A 21563-nucleotide genomic window follows, 5' to 3' on the forward strand; every position below is an offset into this window, starting at 1 on the left:
CAGCCAGCTCTGTAGCAACATGGGATTTTTATTGCAGAATTATTGTGTTGACTCTGTATCATCTCTTAGATGGTCTCATGATTGCTAACATGATTCTGGTCTAAATTTCGTATCAGATTGGGGCGGGGGGAAGAGTTTGAAAAGGTAATATCATCAAATGCTTTAATCTTAATTGCCGTGTTATGATTTTCCTTCTCTCTATTTGTGTTTTTTTCCTAGGAGAAAAATTCAAAGTGGAAACAAGGACCATTGCTGTTGACTTTGCATCAGAAGATATTTATGATAAAATTAAAACAAGCTTGGCAGGTCTTAAAATTGGTGTTTTAGGTTCGTATCTTTGCCACATTTATAGATTCGTCTTGCACTTTTTATTTGACTTTTACTATGACTATACGTTTTCTTTTTGGATCTTAGGTATTCGGTCAATAAAGTGAGTAGTGAGAAGAAAATTGTCTTTTTAATACAATTGATTGTTAGATGACATTATATACATTTGGATCTTTGTTTTTAGTTATATTTTAATGACTGTTTTTACAATTTTGGGGTTATTTTCTCTGCCTGCTTTATTTTCTGCCTCTCATTCTCTTTTGTATGTATGTATTTTTTAAGATTTTTTTAGATTTATTTATCTGAGAGACAGAGAGAGGGAGAGTATGCGTGTGCGTGTGCCCACGTGAGCCGGGAGAGGGGCAGAGGGAGAGGGAGGGAATCTCAAACAGATTCCCCACAGAGCTCAGAGCACGATGCAGGGCTCCATCCTGGGACCCTGAGATCATGACCTGAGCTGACATCAAGAGCCAGCTGCTTAACTGATTGAGCCACCTGGGTGCCCCTCTTTTGTGTGTATTTAGATAAGGTTATAGCATAATAATTCTTTAAGGTGGGTGATGCTGACCCTTTTTGACAGTTGAGGAAATGAAGGCTAAGGGAAGTGTTTCTCAGCCTGTTTGTTACTACCCTCTTACCCAAGGAGGCTTTTTAGACATTATTTTCCCCTAATCCTCCCTCTCATGAAATTTTAACACCACAGGTACACTGTATGTCTTATTTACGCACTATATGTATCTCTGTGCTTCAAGAGACAAAGCATAAGATCTCACACTGCCCACCCCTGAACCAGTTTTTGTCCTGTTGGGAGTGAGATCACCCCAGCTGGGAACACATGGCTGAGAGACTTGCCTAAGGTCACATGAAGACCAAGCAATACAACTGGGATTCTGTTTGTTTTTCCTGAGTCTCCTACTCCCTTTTGTTATACCTCAGCTACCTTGCTCTCGTTACCAAAAACCAGTGCTTTTGCTGAGATAGGGCAGGTGTTGGAAATTATTATGGAAAAAATTCACCAGATTTTAAGGGGCAAAGTGGGCTTTGGAAAGGTACCCACCATTTTTTGAGTCCTTTCCAGAAAGAAACAGAGCATCTAGTTCAGAAAAAAGTTGCTTCTTTACTAAATCTCTTTATCCCACTGACTCAATTGGTATTAACCTGGTAATTTGCTGTCGTTTTCTTTTGGGGGTTATCAAAGGAGAAAAAAAAAAGAAAATGCTTTAAAAAAAGTTTCCTAACATTTCTTTAGTCAAGACCCCCACCTCCCTTCCTTATACTATGAAAGAATGGTCTTTTATATAATTTCTGCATAAGGCAATAAAAGAAAAGAGTTAAACACACATAGCCTACCTAGTGCCCTTGGACCTGCAGTTCCCTCTGGCTTTGACATTGTATCCACTTCAGCTCCTGCCTGGTCCATTTCACATAGAACCACGCCCTTCCTACCCCCACCACTACTCTCCAGCTGCTGGGAGAGCCTATGGCAAAAAGTGAATGGAGACACGGGTCTGATTTTTGCCTCTGTGTCTACATGTTCTTCTCTAAATACATATATTGCCTGGACTCTTTTACAGGTTCTTCTTCCTTAGCCTAATTCTGGACTACCCAAAACACCACTAACATCTATAAAGTTCTAGACTTTTTAAAACTTCCTAATCAGTAGCAGCTATAACTTACTAGTTAGGATAGATACTGCCATAGCCTGTCCTCACCCCTTTCAGACTAGTCATGCGTGGACTGGGGGACGAAGGCTGGCTTAGGCATGGAGATAGATTGAGGATCCCCAATGAGAAGAGACTTACCTTGAACTTGTAATCTTGGAGAATAATTTCTTTCAGGAAGGTTCATGATTGTTTTAAGCTTTGCATAACTTTTAGCTTCTTGTCACTGGGTAACTTTGAAACTGTGAATACTCTGGGACTATGACACTGAAGATGGAAAATGTCAGGCATCATTTTCCCACAGGGCTGGAGGATTGTAAAAGGCACTCTTCAGCTGTTCTTTCCCGACTCAGCGTATAGAAAGTTTACTGTGTGAGTTTAGGCACAATAGAGAGATCTGTTAAGGATGGGAGTACAGGGCACATGATTCCCAAGCACTTTTTCCCCACTTCTAGAATCCTAGGACGTGTATCAACACATTAGTGCTGCATTTAGACATGAAGACTGATATTTTCCAGGCCTCATATGCTAATGGAACCATTGTTTTTGTAGTCCAGCTCCTTAGTAAATTGCAACCTGTGAGTTAGCAGTTTGTACCCTCTTTACTCACTCACTCATTCAATCATTTGTCAAAGAACTAGAGACATAGCAATGAACAAGAAAATGCCTGACCTCATGTAGTATAATGTCTAATGGGAAAGACAGCACTTTTGAGAAGGGCAGGACAGGGCAGGGTGTAATAAGAGTATAAAGGCAAGAGGAAATTGATATAGGGGAAGTGATGGTGACTTGGTCCAGCCAGTGGGGTAGGAGAAAGGAGGATTCCAGAAATGTTTAGAAAGTAAATGAAGTAGAACTTTGTAAGAGATTGCAGGTGGGATGAAGGAGAAGAGAGAAGTCATGGACGACTTTGAGGTTTCTGGCTTGAGAACCTAGTCAATGGGGCCATTTACTAAAATGGGGGCTCCTGGAGGAATCTTTTTTGGAATGAGGATCATTTAAGTTTGGAGTTCCTCCAGAAAGTCCAAATGGGGTTGTTAAGTTGATAGTTGGGTATATGATCTAGGTTTTATTTATGTATTATTTTTTTAAACATAAGGATCTCTGTCTTTTTTTTTTTAAGTTTATTATTACTTTTAGTTATCTCTACACCCAGTGTGGGGCTCGAACTCGTGTCCCTAAGGCCAAGAGTCACATGCTCTACCAATTGAGCCAGCCATTGCCCTGGATCTAGGTTTTAGTAGAGCTCTTAACAGAAGATAGAGTTTGGAGATGAGTTATCTATAAGTAGTAATCTCATCGAAGCATTGAGACTGGAGATCATCCAAGGAGAATATGGAGAATGTAAAGAGAAAACTGAGGACAGAGCTCTTTTAGTTCCCTCCCTTGTCATCAAAGGCTGCCTGGAATATATAGCATGAAGGAGGGATAGTTTTTTATACAAGTTCAGCACTGTCTGATAGAAATATAGAAATATAACATGAGCCACGTGTGTAATTTTAACTTCTCTAGTAGCCACGTTTTTCAAAGGTAAATAATAAACAGATAAAGTTAATTTTAACAATGTATTTTATTTTAACCCACTGTGTCCAAAATATCACTTTAGCATGTAATCCATATAAAAAATTATTTTATTTTTTTAATTTGCATTATAGAGGTCCCAGAAGGAGAAGCAAATAAAAATTTATTAAAATATTTTGCATTCTTTTTCTCATACTAAGTCTTCTAATCTAGCACGTATGGTATGCGTATAGCATATCTCAATTCAGATTAGCCACATTTTAAGTGTTCAATAGCCACATGTGCCTGGTGAGGGACATCTTCGCTCTAGCTCACGTTGGCTGTCTTCTCATCCTCAATTTGTGTGAGAGGGCCATAATTTCTACATTTTTCTTATGCTTTAACATGGTTTTCAGCCAGGAGCAGTTTTGCATTGTCTGGTAATGTTCAGAGACATTTCTAATTGTCACTAATTGAGGGAGGAGGTAGGAGAAGTTCTATTGGCCCTGAGTGGGTGAAGATCAGGGATGCTGCTAAACATTCTACAATGCACAAGACAGACCCCCACAGGAAAGACTTAGCCTGAAATCTCAATAGTGCTGAGGTTGAGAGACCCCGCTTTGAAGCTTTACTGTAATCAAACTGTTCTGATTGAATACTGATTCACACACACACACACACACAACTTTGTTTTAAACTTTTATTTGGTGACAAATCAATAATAAAAATAATTGTAGCTAATGTTTACATGATCCTTTTAAGTCTGTAACAACATATACATTATCTTATTCTTTGGTTATATGCTTAGTTTTCTTCCTACTCTACCACAACTGTCTCCTTACACATAAGGTGTATGTAATTATTGATAGTTACTAACAGATATATTGCATTGTAATTTTATTTATTTATTTTTTTTAAAGATTTTATTTATTTATTTGACAGAGACACAGCGAGAGAGGGAACACAATCAGGGGGAGTGGGAGAGAGAGAAGCAGGCTTCCCGCTGAGCAGGGAGCCCGATGTGGGGCTCGATCCCAGGACCCTGGGACCATGACCTGAGCCGAAGGCAGACGCTTAACGACTGAGCCACCCAGGCGCCCCACATTGTAATTTTAATTTGTCAAGGTTTTTGAGGGAACTATTAAAAACACCTTAAATGTAAATATAAACACCTTTATGAGCTAAATGTTATCACCAGGTCATATTTCAACTCTCATCTTACAGTTCCTTCTCTAGGGTGGACATAACACTATAGAACTTGTCTGGGGGGGGGGGGGTGGTAGGTCTGATGTCTTTTTCTTATAATTCCCTGGGTATGTAGCTCCTTCACTTTCCCTCTCCTCCCCAGCCAGATCCCACGTAACTCCATCTCCGTCTCATAAGGGGGAAATTCTCCTTCCTCCTCTGCGTAACGTCAGTCTCACCTTTCTAACATTTCCTAAAATAATAAGCATGTAGGTCGGTTTCTAGTAAGACCTTGCAATCCATATGAAGGCATAAGAAGGATTTTTTTCTACTGAGTATTAATGAAACTGGTAATGATGACATGAAAAATAAATCACCAACCTGTACTCTGTCTGTTTGAATAGCATTAACCACTAAAGTATATAGTCAATGCTTAATAAAGAAAATTAGTATTTTAAGAATTACATAGGAAAATGCTAAAGCCCTTTGTCATGAAAGAAACATCAAGTTTTCAGTAAGATAAGTGGGGAGAAAATGGCCATGAATTGTCTGAATTTATACAGAAAGGTCACCGTAACTTGATAAGACTATAAATGCTTAAGGTGGAGAAGTTGGATTCTTAACTCTTGTTATGTAAAATAAGTAAGCATCTGCTGTCTTCTTTCAGGCAAATGCCAAGAAACACAGATTTGAGAAAGCTTAAAAAACTTGAACTATTTAGAGAAAATGACATCAATACTGCTTTGAATAAGCAAACAATCAGTTAACAAAATGCGATTGCTATAATGCTTACTTACTTGATTCCTCAGGAGAGATTCTCATGCGTGCTCCAAATGGGTTTGGAGGACTTTGCACAATACATTGCAGGAGGCAGAGTTTAGCAAGGCCAAAAGAGTAGCCTTGGATTTGAAGTATGCCACAAATAATACTTTTTCAAATTCCCCTACTATGACTTTTTTAACCTGTAAAAAGTGACATTCTTTATTCTAGAAGAAAAATAAAAAGGTCCTCTTGGAAAAAAATATTTAGTTTGTGATTCATTAAAAAAAAAAAATCAATCATTGCTTTATTCAAGCTCTTAATGCATCCTAGACCAAGAATTTCCCCATGCCAAATGCTGTCAAGGTCTTTTCCACACATACTGTCGTGCTTTGTGTAAGTTGCAGAATCAAGAGAATCAGTTGGTACAGGCTGATGTGATGCTGTGCTGGCTTAGTGTATTCAGGACTGTTACCTATTGACTTTTTTCTGTCTGTACGCAGTGCCGTAATTTTATTACGAGGCATCATTTTTAAAAGATTTTATTTATTTATTTGAGAGAGAGAGATAGGTAGAGAATGAGGCGGGGGCGGGGGCGGTGGGGGGAAGGGCAGAGGGAGAGGGACAAGCCAGCTCCCTGCTGAGACATGGGGCTCCATCCCAAGGACTCCGGATCCTGACCTGAGCCAAAGGCAGACATTTAACTGACTGAGCTACCCAGGCACCCCAAGAGGTATTTTAATGGTATAGTATTAACAATAGTTTAGACATAGTATAGATAATAACAATAGTATAGATAATAAAATAGTATAGATCTAACATAGTATAGATAATACAAGTCAGTTAAAGGTAAAAAATGATTTATTGCAAAAGCTGGACTAGAACTTACTATTCTCTTTCTTCCCATGCCCTTTGTAAGTGAATACTTGCTCCACTTATATATTTGATAGATTATTTTTTTATTAGTGTCCTTCCTTTCTGCTTGGCTAAATGCAAAAAATATTTTTTTGTTACCCTTGCCCATGCAACCTTATGGAATATAGGAAATACTTGGGAGGCATATGTGTTCCATTTTTCTCCCCTAAAACCTATATTTTCCAGAATGTTCTAGGATAGAGAATAGTCGAATGTTGAGAATATATATCCTAAAATATGGTTTGAGCAGAGATGAATAGTTAAGATCAGTCTACTCTATTTCTATTTATACGTAAGTCCTTAAAGCTTCTTAACAGAAGACCCAAGAGTATTATTAGCTACTGGGGGAAAGGGCCAGTTAGCTTCCAAATGGCAAACTTCTAGGTTATTTGGGTTGGAATCCAGAGATGGCTTCCTTATAGTTCAGTCCCCAGCGTATCAAAGGAAGAGGTATAGGTGTAGGCTGAGGAGAGAGAGCCAAAGGGCTGAAGGAACTGGGTTGAGGAAAACTCTTCTGGGATCTCCAGGAAGGAAGGAACTTGTTAGGAGTTGTGCAGCTTCCCAGTCCCAGCTGATTAAGGAAGTTACAAGTAGAAGAGTCTTGCTTCTTCAGAGGGCTTAGAAATTTATAAAGCTACTTATTAGCTTCTTGCTCTCCTCAGGAACTTTACTAATTAGAAATTAGCTTGAAGGGGCGCCTGGGTGGCTCAGTCCATTGAGCCTCTGACTCTTTGATTTCGGCTCAGGTCATGATGCTCAGGGTTGTGAGATCAAGCCCCAGAGCCTGCCGAAGATTCTCTCTCTCCCTTTTGCTCTGCCCCACTCCTGGCTCTCGCACACATGCTTTCTCTCTTTCTCTCTCAAAAAAAAAAAAACACAAACAAACCACTTAGCTTTAAGTTCACTTTTTAAATGTCTCTGAAGGGGGCTCCTGGGTGTTTCAGTCGGTTAAGTGTCTACCTTCAGCTCAGGTCATGATCCTGGGGTCCTGGGATTGAGCCCTGCATTGGCACCTTGCTCAGCGGGGAGTCTGCTTCTCCCTCTCCCTCTGATCCTCCCCCCTGCTCGTGCTCTCACTTGCTCTCTCTTTTTCTCTCTCTCCAATGAATGGATAAAAAATCTTTTTAAAAAATGATAAAATGTCTCAGAAAGGGCCAGTGATATCTTCATTTACATCTCATTGGGATTAATACATTCGGTTTATTACTGGTTTACTTCTTGCTGAATCAGTCACATGGAGGAAATGGCTATTGTAGTTAGTGAAAGCCATGGAAAAATAATTTTGAAATGGAAAAGGAGAGACTTGAAGAGGAAACTATAGTGGTAGGCTGGTGATCAATGGGGTGCAGAGAAAGGGAGAAAGAATAGAAAGACAAAATAAAGTTAGTTGAGAGAGCACCAAAGATAAGTTTCATGTGTTTGGAAATAACTACCCATCTCTCCCCCTGCTACCCCACCCTATAGCTCAGGTATAAAATGGCCCAGGCTCAAGAAAGGGCAGAAGCTGTTAGCTGAGTCTACAGGAAAGGCTTACAGGAGCATGATGAGATGATAGCTTGCAGAGAGGCTGGAGCTTCTGTGTTATACCACGATATGATTTTTTTTCCTTCTAGGGGTTTCAGTCACTTCCAAAACATCCCTTTTGTAATGCAATCAAATTTTGTCCCTACCACCCAGAGTTAGTATGGACTCCACAAGTTCAAGGGCACAGTCCCCAACAAGAGCACCCCTACTTCAGACACTTACTGCAAGTTCAGCAGTCTCCAGGCCACCTGCACTTCTGATCAGCTGGCTACAAATTTGGGGGTTCCCGTGACCCCCTCAGGTTTGATAATTTGCTAGAACATCTTATAGAACTTAGGAAAGCACTATACTCACAATTATAGTTTAATATTATGAGGGGTAGGAATTAACACTAGCCAAATAAAGAGACACATAGGACAAGTTCTAAGAGGGTTCTGAACTCAGTGCTTCAGTGTGGAGTTAGGATGCATCACCCTCCCTGCACATTGATGTTCACCAACCAAGAAGCTCGGTGTCCAGAGTTTTTATTGGGGTTTCATTATGTAGGCATGATTAATTGAATCACTGGCTCTGTGATTGAACTTAGTTTCCAGTCCCCCTCCCTTTTCTCAGGTTGGGCTGGCTCAAAGTCTTAACCTTCTAGTCACACAGTTGGTCTTTTGGGTGACCAAGCCCCATCCTGATTCATCTTGTTAGCATAAACTCAGGTGTGATCCAGAGGCCCACCATGAATAACAAAGAAACTCTTGTCATCCTGGAAATTGCAAGGGTTTAGAACCTCTACCCCAGGAATCCAAGACAAATACTTCATTATAGGGTACCTTTCCTTTCCTATTTGTTGATTGATTCATGTACCAGTTCATTCAACAAGTAAAATTCCAGAGATACCGCAGTAAATAAAGCTGATACTGTTTCTGCTTTCATGGAGGACAGCTCTTGAAGAAGTATTTGGGAATGTGTTGCACATACTGAATGGCTGTGTTACTGAGGAAGTGGAGAGTGTCAGAGATGGTTTCTGAGAAAGTAACATTTAAGTTGAGACCTAAAGGCTGATCAGCCCTGGGAGAAGAGATACGGGAAGGGATCCCAGGGAGAAGAAAAGCCCAGAGGCGAATGTGCTTGGCAGCTTGGAGGAGCTGAAGGAAGACCTGTAGATCTAGAGCACGCACTGCAAAGGGGACAGTGGCCAGAGTCAGGAGACTGAGCAGGGCCAGATCACGAAAACCTTAGAAAATCAGGTTAATAGGTGTAGGCTTAATGGAAGGACAGTGTAGACATTGTAGAGTGTAGGCAGGAAATCGACATCATAACTAAAATTTTGGAGAGATTATTCTGACTTCCGAGTGTAAGAGGGCAAGAATTAATAAAAGGAGACCAGTGAGCTTCTCTTAGCAATGAAACATAAGATGATGGTGGTGACTTTAGGATGTGGGCAGTGGGAATGGTTAGAAGTAGATTGACTGCAGAGATGTTTAGGAAATAGAAACCGGACCAACATCTATTGAGGGAGGGTCCTCATCAAAGGTTTTGTCTGATAGAAGGAGTGATCAATAACAGTAGCCATTGCTTGGTTTTTCTGATAATTATTGTCAACATCCTTAAGTGCTTTTATATGTCAGCCTCCGTGCTAACGAATCTCATGCAATCCTCAACAATACCGTAAGGTAGGCATTCCTATTTTTGTGTCCATTTTATGGACAAGAAACAGACTTAAGGAGGTTGAATACATTGTCCAGGATTATACAAGTAGTAATTAGAAACTTGCAGGTTCTGACTTGAACAACTGTGTGCTGTTTGCCAAAGACAAGAAACTCTGGATCAGGAGCAAATTCTGTAAAGAAAATGATGATTTCACTTTGGGATATGTTAAACTTGAGAGAGCTGTGAGAAATCCAAGTGGAGGTTCAAGTAGATCTTTGGATCTCTGGCGTCTGTGCCCTCCTTTGTGTTGAATGAGACTGAAGCCTAGTGTCACCAATCATGGCAAGTGGAATAGGTACATGGATTTTTTTTTTCTTTTTACGACTAGGAGACTCATAAGGACCATTGTCAGACTAAGCATAGTGCCTTCTAGTCCATTAGATGTGTTGATTGAAATTGGATTTCTAAAGTGAGAATAAGACTTAGAATTCAAATGTATCTCCTTTCACTCGAAAACCACTAATGGTATTAATTAAAGCAGAACCTTTAACTTAAAACTGGGTAATTAGCTGTGATCTCAGAAATGTAAATAGAACAGTAGTTCAAGAAATTGACGAATGTTCCTCCCATTCGCTAAGACTTAACTACCAACCTCGTATCATCCTTCTTTCCTCCTTTCTTCCACATTTATGGATGGCAGATCTTACCTAATTTTGTAATGAGGATCACATAGCAATTTATAATTAAACAGTGGAAATGAAATGTTCTGTTGTGTTGCTTCTGACTCAGTCTTAACTTTTCAATTTCTGATTAAAGGCGCTGCAAATGTAAAGCCTTGTAAACTCTCTTTTATTTAGAAATTGCTACTCACAAGTGTATGAAAACTGTAAAGTTTGCAAAATGTTTTACATGGTGTTCCAAATATCATCTGTCAGAATATGAACATGTGCTAGCTACAGCAATATGTTAAGTAAGGCAAAGAAGGAATTTTCTTTGCCTCACTTTGCAAACTCTGTGTAGACTGTCAGGCTGGATCTACTTGAAAGAGAGGAGAGAGGAACAACTGGTCTACCCTTAATCAGTACAAGCAGTTACTCTGGCTAACTGAGGCCCAGAGCAGTCTTTCTGTCTCTGCACTGTGCCGCTACTCACCTCTGATGAAAGTGGGGACCTTGCCTGTCCTGCTGCATCCCAGCACCTAGAACAGTGTTGGCTACAGAGCGGGTCAATAACCACCTGTTGAAGAAGTGACCAAACAAAAATAACAACTCTTCTTCCTCCACTTATTAACGTACTGATATGTTCTGGGCCTTGGGTTAAAGATTTGATATATAGCATCTCATTTTCTTAAATTATTAGCCCTATTTTATATATAAGGACATTGAGAAAACTGAGGCTCATTGCGGTGAAATCACTTGCCTCTTATAGGAGCTGGTCCTAGGAGAGCCAGGACCGAAACCCGTGTCTGATGGACTCTGAGATCCAGACCCTATTAGTTCAAAAGCTTAAGACAGGAGAGGTTTCCCCCTACTTTTGGCATATACACTATTCCTGAAGTCTACATTTAAAAAATTCAGTTTGTTTTGAAATATAATGAAGTGGTAGCATTTTGTTCCTAATCCATTTACTAATGAACTGTAATAGGTTTTCCATTTCTCTAGTCTTTAATTTGAGGGCTTGAACTGGGTTAGTGTATATCACTGTAAATGTGACTGAAATTACCTTAACATTTGTACTTTGATGAGTGGGAAATCGGGAATACTTTGCATTACTTGACATATATTGGGAAGCCCAACCATTAGGTGATGTACCTTAATTTCTTAAGCCTCTGATTAATCTGGAAAAAGCAGGTTGAAGGTGTTCTGTGTGTGGTTGTTGCCTGTATCGGTTTTTATTGTGTTTGTTCAAATGGATTTTTATTTTCTAGTAATTTATTGTTTGCCCCTCCCTCATGCCCAACCCAGACACCAAATATCTGATTTTCTAATGACATCATTATCTCAAAAGCAGCTAGTTTTGGTAAAGGGTTCTAAGTCCAGTAAAGTCAGAAAGAGCAGCAAGAGAATCTAGAAGAAACAGAAATCTTGTGTATGTTCTTTTTTTTTTTTTTTTTTTAAAGATTTTATTTATTTGACAGAGAGAGACACAGCGAGAGAGGGAACACAAGCAGGGGGAGTGGGAGAGGGAGAAGCAGGCTTCCAGCGGAGCAGGGAGCCCGACGCGGGGCTCGATCCCAGGACCCTGGGATCAGGACCTGAGCTGAAGGCAGACGCTTAACGACTGAGCCACCCAGGCGCCCCTGTATGTTCTTTTTAAGTAGGAGATGTGGAAATGATTTTTAGCAATAGTATGATACAGAATATTTATGTGACATTTCAGAATTACTCTGGACTTTGAGTCTTTAGAATGCAATACTTTATCAGTATCCGTGTTTTCAAAAGTTCCGCGTGGGGGGTGCTCCTGAGCTCAGTGCACTTGACAGTTCTTCCCAGCAAGGGTCGGCTCTGTGAGGATTGTTCCTTTGCCCACCACCTCCTTCTTTTTCCACTTACCTTGTCCTTGTTCTTGGTCTGTCAGTGACCTCTGCTCTCTGTTTGCTTCATCTCTTCTGTCGAACTCTTCTTATCTTAGAACTCCAATGAGAAACTGATGGAAAAGATTTTATATCTGTTCATGATCCTGTGGTGATTGTTGGAGTCCTGGTTGGAATTCTGAGATTACACGGACATCCTTTGTTTTCGGAAAGACTCGGTGTCTTTCACATGAGTAAAAGGTTTTTGTGGCTCACTGAATAAAAAATTTTAAATCTGTCTCTGGTGTCTTACTTGAAGAATTAAAAAAAAAACAACAAAAAACCCTCACTACTAAACAGATATTTAATGCCAATTTAAATGGCTACCATTTAGAAGGGATTTCCAACGATCTGAATAATGTTGGAACAACTTGTGACATTATTTGGTTTGGTGAATTCTATAATGAATCCTGTAATATATAAAGATGGCATTGCACACACCCATTCTTAATGAGATTACATTTTAATGGAAATATTTCCATCCTTCACTCCTACCCAAAGCCTGTTTTCTTCCTTTTTCAATTCCTGAAAGCTTTCCGCCTGCCTTTGGTTACTGCTGCCACCTCATGTCTCAAAATAAAATTGCAATGGGATTGCCTTTTTCAAAAGATTTGCACTAGTGTGCAGTTTATGGAAATAGCTATTTGAGAGCAACAGTTGTTTTTCTCTGCACTCTGAAGTGATGACCGACCAGTGGTGGAGAGATTCTGGGTAGTGTTTATTTCACAAGCAAAAAGTACAATTAACAAAACAGGAAGGGATTTAAGATTCCTAAGCCCTAGCATAGGACAAATTGCCTATGTGACCTTGGCATGCACTTCCTCCTCATAAAAGGGCTTAATGCTCTGAAAGATCTATTCCAGCTTTAATGTTTTTTTTTTCTGTGTGTAGTTTTGGCTATAATAACATAGCCCTTATACGTGATTCTATTGAGTTACTTGGGCTAAAGTTCTCAGTGTTGAACATGTTTTCCTTTAGAACTATGTTAAATAGCTATTCACATTTTAATTGTACAAGTAGGTAGTTTTGATAGCTCTCCTTTGCTCAATTAGAAACAGATCTGAAGATTGTCTATTGTTGGTGCAGCCTTAATCAGAGTGACATTTCCCTGCTTGCTTTGTTTTTTTGTGGGCTTCCTTAGCCCAACTTTGTACTTGCAGTGCATGTTAAGATTACAAAGTCAAATGTGCTGCTTATAGGGGTCCCAGATTTTTTTTAAAAAAAATTGGATTTTAAAAGATTTATAGTTATACAATTCAGTTTTCTTCATTCGAAATAGAGCATCAATATTTCCATTGGCTAGAAAGAAATCTGAAAACAGAAAATTTTCTAGATCCAGGAGAGGGAAGGCAGATGGGGTTGGCTATAGATGATGGAATTTTTCTTCAATCCTGAAGAATACTACAATTTGGCAAAACCTTTCCTTGAGTATTCTTTTATTTTAAACTGACTTTGTAACAAATACTTTGTTTATTTGTAGCATTTAAATGGATACTTTAGTTGTTTCTCTTAGTCACACTGTGAGTTATTCATCCTTTATAATTCTATTGATGGGTAAAGCAAAGTCAAGGCAACATAATGCCTCACATTTAACTAATTTAGCCTTAACTGTTAAAAGGTCTCTTATAGAATCCATACCTTGAACTTCTGTTGGGTAGAGAACCTGTTAAATAAATTAATAATGGATTTGGACCTGCAGTTATCAATTATGTTTAGATATAATTCCTGTTCAAATGGAGCATGAATTGTAATTAAGTATAGTTTGCTTTGCCACTGTCCTTTGTTTTCAGATTTTTAGATAAGTTTCAGTGATGTTGTTCAGTCCATCGTGACCAAGTTGTGCAAGTAAAATCTTGAGACTCAGCCTGAAGTGACTGGCTTACTGCTAAATATAGAATGCTTATTGAGTTATTTCAAACTACGAATTTTCTTAATCTATTGAAAAAGTTAGTGTTACTGTTGTCAGGTTTATTGGGCACAGCTCCTTCTAAGTTTTGCAGACTGATCATAATTTCATTATCTTTTTGCTACTGAAACCTTTCTAATACTTCAGTTTTATTAAACGTTGCTACCAGATTTCTGTTTATTATCCAATTATTACTGATTTTTTTTGTTTTCCTGAACTGAGCACTGGGTGAAGGCATATGGTAGCTTTAATGTAGTGGTAAAGAGCCTAGCCTCTGAAGTCATATTTCCAGAGTGGAAGTCCCAGCCTTACTTTGTTCTATGACCTTTGACAAGTTATTTAACTGCTGTGAACTTTGGTTTCCTGCTATGTAGAAGGGAGATTATAATAGGAACTACCTAATAGGATTGTTATGGTGAGTAAATGTAGAAAGAGGAGATGATCCATTAAAATAAATTCCAACGTATTTTATGTATTTTCTTGGTTCCTGCAAATGTTCCTTATTTTGGGTTTGTCTTTCCGGAACTAGGGAGAACCATAGGGTATCTGAGTATTAATCATATAATTAATTGTATATAAATTTTTTCTTGGCTTCTCGATTGTTCCAACCTTAGGTGAGGTGACTGAGGAGGGAAGATACAGAAAGATTAAAACATGATGTTTCAGGGTTTATGATCTGGTAAGGATGAACCACTGGAGATATTTAGTCTGGCCCACTCTCTTTGCCTCCATGAGGAAGCCTTCCCTCACTTCCTGGATGAGGTCAGACTCCAGGAATAGGCTTCCGTGGCACTCTGTATTTTGTAATGAAATAATTGTTTAAATCTTTTTCTTCAGTGCCTTTCTCTTCCTACACCATCGTATTTTCCATGATGCCAGAAACTGCCTTTTTCTTCCTGGTGTTTCTAGTTCTGGTGCATGTCTTGTACACAGCTGTGTGGCAAATATTTGTTGAATGATTAAACAAGCTCTCATGTTAGAGATGAAGAAACTGAGATGCATCTCAGATGTGACTTATTCCAAGTCACATGCTTTCCATTTCTAGTAAAACTCCAGTTTCTAGTCGCCTCCACTGTAGTACTCTTCGCTCTTTCTACTACATTATGAAAATGTAAGTCTAGAGAGGAGAGAAGCAATATCTACAGGTAACTATTACAGAGGCAGAATGTACACACACTCCAAGGGGCTATGGAAATTGAAGCGAATACAAAGTCCCTTTGTCAGGGGTTGGCTGGTAGGTACAGGAAGGGCTTAATGAAGGAGAAGACATTTGAACTAGACATATACTGATAGGTTTTGGTGGAAAGGTATGGGAAAGATCATTCCAGCCATAAACAGGATTTCATGTCTTTGTATGTATCATTTTAGTCTCGATACTATTAATCTCATTGTTTCAATAAATCTGTGAAATAAAGTATGTCAGCCAACTAACGATCTCGTCTTATTTCAGTGAACAATGTGGGAATCTCATATGAGTATCCTGAATACTTTTTGGACGTTCCTGACTTGGACAACGTAAGTCTTTTTTTGTATGGTACAGTAACAAAAATAATGCATGCAAGTATTGGCAAGGCCGTGTCGCATAATGGTTCACACCGTGAGCCCTGGAGTCCATCCAGCTGCCTGAGGTTCACACTCTGGCTCTTCCGCTTGTTCCCTGAGTTACCCTGGGCATGATCCCAACCATCCTTAGTGTCCATTCCCATGTCCATAAAGTAAGCAACTTCATAGGAATGTTAGAAGGACTGAATGAGAAAATATTTGTAACCTCATTAGTATAGTGCCAGGTTCAATAATAACTCATTGTATTACTCTTAGTTCTATTTTTATTATATCAAAATAGCTTTGCTTTTAGTATCAGGATTCTAAACCTCAGTTTAGAGATCATAAATATGTTAATATATAGCAATATGGTTGATTCAAGTAAACCCACCAAAATGAAAGCTATATTCTTGAGGCATGCATAATTCTTTAATAAAAATTAGAAAAGCATATCATTGAAGGAATATGTGGATTTTAAAAAACTGTTGAGAATCTCAGATTCAATAATTTCTCCTTTCGATTTTAGCAGAAAGAAAATAGCATATTTATTTTAGATTTAGTGTCCTTCGCTTCCAGATTTTCCTTAATACATCTACCTTGAATTTTACATATTAGCATGAATTGCTGCCTTTGGTAGAAAAGTACTATAACACAGAGAGTAAAATAAAATTTGCCTCTCTACCCTGACTCCTGTCATTTTCCAGTTCTCTACTCTATCTGGGGAAACGTTCAGTGGTTCGCTAGATCCCTTGCATATATATCTAATATGGTTACTTCCATGATGATATGTATATAAAATTATCAATATTTTCTTTTGCAGACCATCAAGAAACTGATAAATATTAATGTTCTTTCTGTTTGTAAGGTAAGCAGCTTCCTATAGTCATCCTTTTTTGGTTCATTCTGTTTAAAAGCACATGATCAGTTTGTTCACTTCAGCCAGCTCCTATTTCCGTGTAAATATGTATTCCAGGTGAAGGGGGTCTGTTTCCTTATGTCTTTGGGAAGTAGAAAGAGCTGAAGACCAACCAAGTGTATAATTTTGGTTTTTAACAACTGAGCATATGCAAGCAGTGTGGTAGGCCCTGGGACTGCACAAACTAACTTAGGCCGAAGATTGGTTTTTACAAAGTGTTCATCTACACACAGATCTTCACTGGTAAATTATTTCCATTTCGTATCCCCTGTGACCATGTAAGTGGATGAATTAAATGTTGTGGTAAAGCATTGTGCGGTAGTATGGGGCTATCAAGTAAAGAGAGTGATGTTTATTAGCCACACATAAACATTATTCTGGTTTCTAGTTGGTAGGCATGTTACTTGTATGTGCCGATAAAAGGCACCATGGCTAATAATGTGCTAAAAGGAAGAATAGGGAATAGGTAGCAAATATGAGCATCTGAGCACCACTTCTCCTTATGTGTTAGCAGTCACTAAAAGTAAGATACCTTACCTTGATTCTAGCCTAGCAGAAAATATTGCCTCAGGCAATGTCGGATCCTTCAAATGTGAACATACGGGAGTCCCCTTATCCACAGGGGATGTGTTCTGAGACTTCCAGTAGGTGCCTGAAACCACAGATTCTACTAAACCCCATATATACTATGTTTTTTCCTATACCTATGATAAAGTTTAATTTATAAATTAGGCTCAGTAAGAGATTAACAATAATAATAAAATAGAACAATCATAACAATACACTGTAATAAAAGTTATGTGAATGTGGACTGTCTCTCTCAAAATATCTGATTGTACTGTACTCATCCTTCTTGTGAGATGATAAAATGCCTACGCGATGAGATGAAACAAAGGGACAGACGCAGGCGCTGTGACCTGGTGTTAGGCTGCTACTGACCTTCTGACGATATAGGTTGCAAGGAGGATCATCCGCTTCCACGCTGCGGTTGACCTCTGTCGCCTGTGGGTAACTTGAAACCTTGGAAAGTGAAACCACAGATAAGGAGCCATTGTACTGACAGAAAAGCCAAATCCATTTTCAGTAACTCTTAAATGCTCTATTTAAGGAAATCAAAAAATATTTACCTCAAAACTATTAGAATTAACCAGATAAATATAAATAAGAACTTAATTACCAATTTTCACTTTATGGCATGGTCTTGATCTTTTTCTCTATTGTGCTCTATTGTGACTGTTTAAAGAAAAATTCTCCTTATGTCTTCATGTCCTGAGAAATCATATCTCTTACATGCTTGATTTCAAGTGCAAGGACCCTGAAATCTTATGCCTTGTCCAACTTTCCATGTATGGCTCTGCCTCTCCCTGGGTAATATATATGTTGCTTTTCAGGTGCTTAGTTAATTCAGTTTTTATGTGGTTTTGTACAGTTTTAGCACTATGTTGGTTCACACAAATCAGCTACCAGAACGAAAACTTCATTGTGGCTGTATGCATACCATGCAACATTTGGTAGCTTGCTACTTAAAGGCACCTCATCTGAATTATATTGTAATATGACAAATAATTTTATAAAAGAAATAATCACAGTATCTTTTGCACTGTTGTTTTTAACCAGGGTTTTTACTACCATAAAATTTAGTTTAAGTGAGGTAAACTACTAACAGGTGGATCTTTGAGTAGGTTTGGAGCAAGACCCACACACAAAATGGCTGCTTTTAGAACATGGTTGGTATGAATATATTTGTATAGTTTTAAAGGTATTTCCCTCGGCACACCTGCATAAATGTTAACATTCTTCAATAATCTGTGTGAGGTTTCAAGTTAATTAAGTCTACAAATTTACTAGTTGTATGACCTCGAACAAATTACTTGCCCTCTGTGCTTCAGTTTTTCATCTGTAAATTGAGGGTGTTAATCTCTTTACCTCACAGAGTTGTTTTGGGAATTGAACAAGGTAATATGTGCAAATCACTTAGAAGAGGACCCAAATCATAGTAAGGGCCCTAAAGAATGTTACTATTAAAGATTTTTCGTAAAAACGTGAGGTTTTCTTTTTTTTTTTTTTAGCAAGCAAAGTTTTTTGATCAAAATTAACATTCTGGTCTATAATTTGTTTTGTGGTTTTGACTTGAAATGGCTGATGTGTACTATTGTTTTGATAATCTTTTCTAGTACATCTGGCCAAATGCCTAAAAATAATGAGTGTTAAAACAATGTACATGTATTTCATAATATATTTTAAAGAGTTAATGATAAAAACTATGTTTAAGTGTTTAAATTTGATTTTATAGAAGTGTTGATATTAGCTACAAATTTAGTCTTCTGATAAATTTAACTCCTTTGATAAATTTAACTCCTCTGTCAGATAAGCTGTGTCACGTTTTTACTCTAGATGTTAGTATTTTCTCCTGTAACGTCCTGCTTGTCAGTACTTACATTTTTTTTTTAAGATTTTATTTATTTATTTGAGAGAGAGAAAATGAGAGACAGAGAGCATGAGAGGGAGGAGGGTCAGAGGGAGAAGCAGACTCCCTGCTGAGCGGGGAGCCCGATGGGGGGCTCGATCTCAGGACTCCAGGATCATGACCTGAGCCGAAGGCAGTCGCTTAACCAACTGAGCCACCCGGGCGCCCCAGTACTTACATGTTTGTATACCTTTATAATGTAAAAGCCTGGCCTCCTCTGTCTCCCAAAGCATGGTTTTTTGGCTGGCAGTTTACAGAATACTAATGATAAAAGGCCAGGGTCTTGACCTTGACCTGTGAGAACCAGTCGGCTTGCTGTGCTCCTCGGCTACACACAGCATCCTCCAGGCCTCTGAGCACAGAGCAGGGTGTGCTGGTGGTGCTCACCGCCTGTCCCTGCTTGAAGATGAGTAGTGCAAGGGGGTGTTGCAGATAAAGCGGTACAGATCCAACAGCGCTGCACGTACCCTTCGGGTTCTCAAAAACAACAGGGAGATAAGAATGAGGCACCAATCCTAAGATCTTGACAGATCGCAAAATGCTTCTCCCACTTCTTCATTCTTCCTCTTCCGTTTTCTCTTTTCATGTTGGTGTATGTATTTGTTCCCACGCAATGAGGTGGGGGGGACACATGCTGACTTATTAAACGTGTCCCATCATTTCATACTGTGAACCGTATTGGTGGGAAGTGTCACCACCAGGGAAGCTGGATATATAGGCTTCACATTTTTGTATGTAAGCCCGATTTTTGCACATCAAGTCCCATTTACAAAGCACTAAGGGAGTTTGCTATTTAAAACACTTCTACATCAAGCTGAATAATCATCCTTTAATTTATCTTTAGTGTAAACATGAGTTTTCCTGTACCTTTGTGATGTATGTGCACTTTTAGTGGAAAAACAGTTCAAAACTCTTGCTTGATTCATCGTGGAACTAAGAACATCTGGAGGACAGCCAGGTGGTCTTGGTTGGGCTATAGACAGGATCCGTGGGGTTGGCATCTCGGTCGCACAGTTGGCCAGTGAGTGTTCAGGGGTGAGAAGGCAAGGGCTGTGCAGTGCATGACCAACCAGCCGCCAAAAAGGTGAGTGAGGAGACCCGTGTGTAAGAGCTTGGGTGCTGGGTTCAGGAGGCTGGAGAGCCCTGGGAAGCCTTAGAGCAGAAATAAGGTGTGATCTGATGTACATTTTAGAAAGGTGGGTGTAGTGGCAGAGTGACATGATGTATGTGTTTCGTGGTCTCTGTGTTTATTTTCGTTGTACTGAAAAAAGGGTATTCCCCTTTATGAGGTTTTCTGCATGAAGCTCCCAGGTTTAGTGTCCTTCGGTCCTGCTGCCATGTGTCCTCTGGTGTATTTTGATGAATTGTGCTTCAGTTGACTGTGTTATGTTGCCAGGGCTGGGGCTCTGTTTTCTGTAGAAATGTAACTTCTGTTGGGAGCCCTGGGGTAACTTAAAAGAAGATGAAAATTGGTCTGGCTCTAGAATCTTCGAAGATCTTATGGTGACTGGACATCAGGAGAACTAGGGCATGGGTATCTGCTGCCTAATGTCATAACACACATATTGAAAAAGGTTTATACAAGAAAGAAAACAGCCTCTTCTCATCATCAGTGCTGGCCCAAGTTTTATCTCCTCACCAAACCACACAATAGGGGCCGGTTGGCCGAGAAGCATGCCAGGAAAGATCAGAGAAATCAGTGCACCCTTGTGACCTTGGGCTTGTTCCCCTAATTTGGAGATGTTTGCCAGGGAAGGCCCCAGCATCTTGTTGGAGGTCCTGTGCCACTTTACGAGCATTGAATGACCTGGATCCTTCAGGTCCAGGACTATGGCTTGGTCCATGTGTTCCTGTATTAGGAGGTCAGATGGTTATAAAAAGTCACATAAGTTCTACATTCCTACAGAGGAATAATAAAAGTGAAGTATCCTGACCAGAGAAATTACAGGTCATCACCAGATGAAGTGGTGGTGAGTGGTCCAGAAGAGTATTGGGGAAGAAATAGTTTTGACTATAGACCCTTGATGTGTCATCATACAGTCCAGCTCGGCTCTCCCAGGCCATTGTCTGAGACCTGCTTAATGAGGCTTTCTCTTAATCAGACATAAAGCTGTTAGTCAAAGTAACCCCAGGGGTATTTAGAAGCCTTGTTGCTTGCCTTACAGTTTTGCTCTCAAATCCTTCAGGGGTAAGTTTCGTCTCGTTCTTGTGCTCTGCTGAGCAGTTAAGTGCCAACGTGAGAAGAGGGGTGGTGTGGAAGTTCTATACAGTTGACCAGTAGGGCAGGTGGATGAGCCATCAACTGGAAGAGAGGTCCTACTAGCCAGGGCTTTTTTTCTTGTGATTTCAGATGCTCTGTGACTAAAATCTAAAGTAAGTCTTATTTCTCCTCAAGAACAGTGACCTTCAGACCAGAAATGGTGGTGTTTAGAGATAATTAAGCCTCCAGATATTGACCCAGACTCCTCTAAAATAGCTGTGGTTTTATGCCTGGAGGGCTTTCCATCTCAGAATACTGAGAGTTTGCAAAGGAAATTATTGTACGACTATTGATTACTATGGGAGAAAAAGTGGGAAATGGGAGAAGTCCCACAACTCCAGAGGCAGGTAAGTAAATACAAGTCTGGTTTCAAACAGGCAGGACATCG

General features: G+C 39.4%; 1 protein-coding gene across 1 annotated transcript in view; it reads left to right on the plus strand.

Annotated features, from left to right (window-relative positions):
- Nucleotides 1-21563, plus strand: part of HSD17B12 (hydroxysteroid 17-beta dehydrogenase 12) — a 156439-nt gene that overhangs the window by 99595 nt on the left and 35281 nt on the right. Inside the window, exons 4-6 of the mRNA XM_032413947.1 lie at nucleotides 220-327; nucleotides 15441-15505; nucleotides 16353-16397. Of these exons, the coding sequence (XP_032269838.1) occupies nucleotides 220-327; nucleotides 15441-15505; nucleotides 16353-16397 (218 nt within the window). The remainder of the gene's footprint in view (nucleotides 1-219; nucleotides 328-15440; nucleotides 15506-16352; nucleotides 16398-21563) is intronic.

Source organism: Phoca vitulina, unplaced genomic scaffold (genome assembly GCF_004348235.1).
Source record: "Phoca vitulina isolate PV1807 unplaced genomic scaffold, GSC_HSeal_1.0 scaffold16, whole genome shotgun sequence".
Lineage (NCBI taxonomy): Eukaryota > Metazoa > Chordata > Mammalia > Carnivora > Phocidae > Phoca > Phoca vitulina.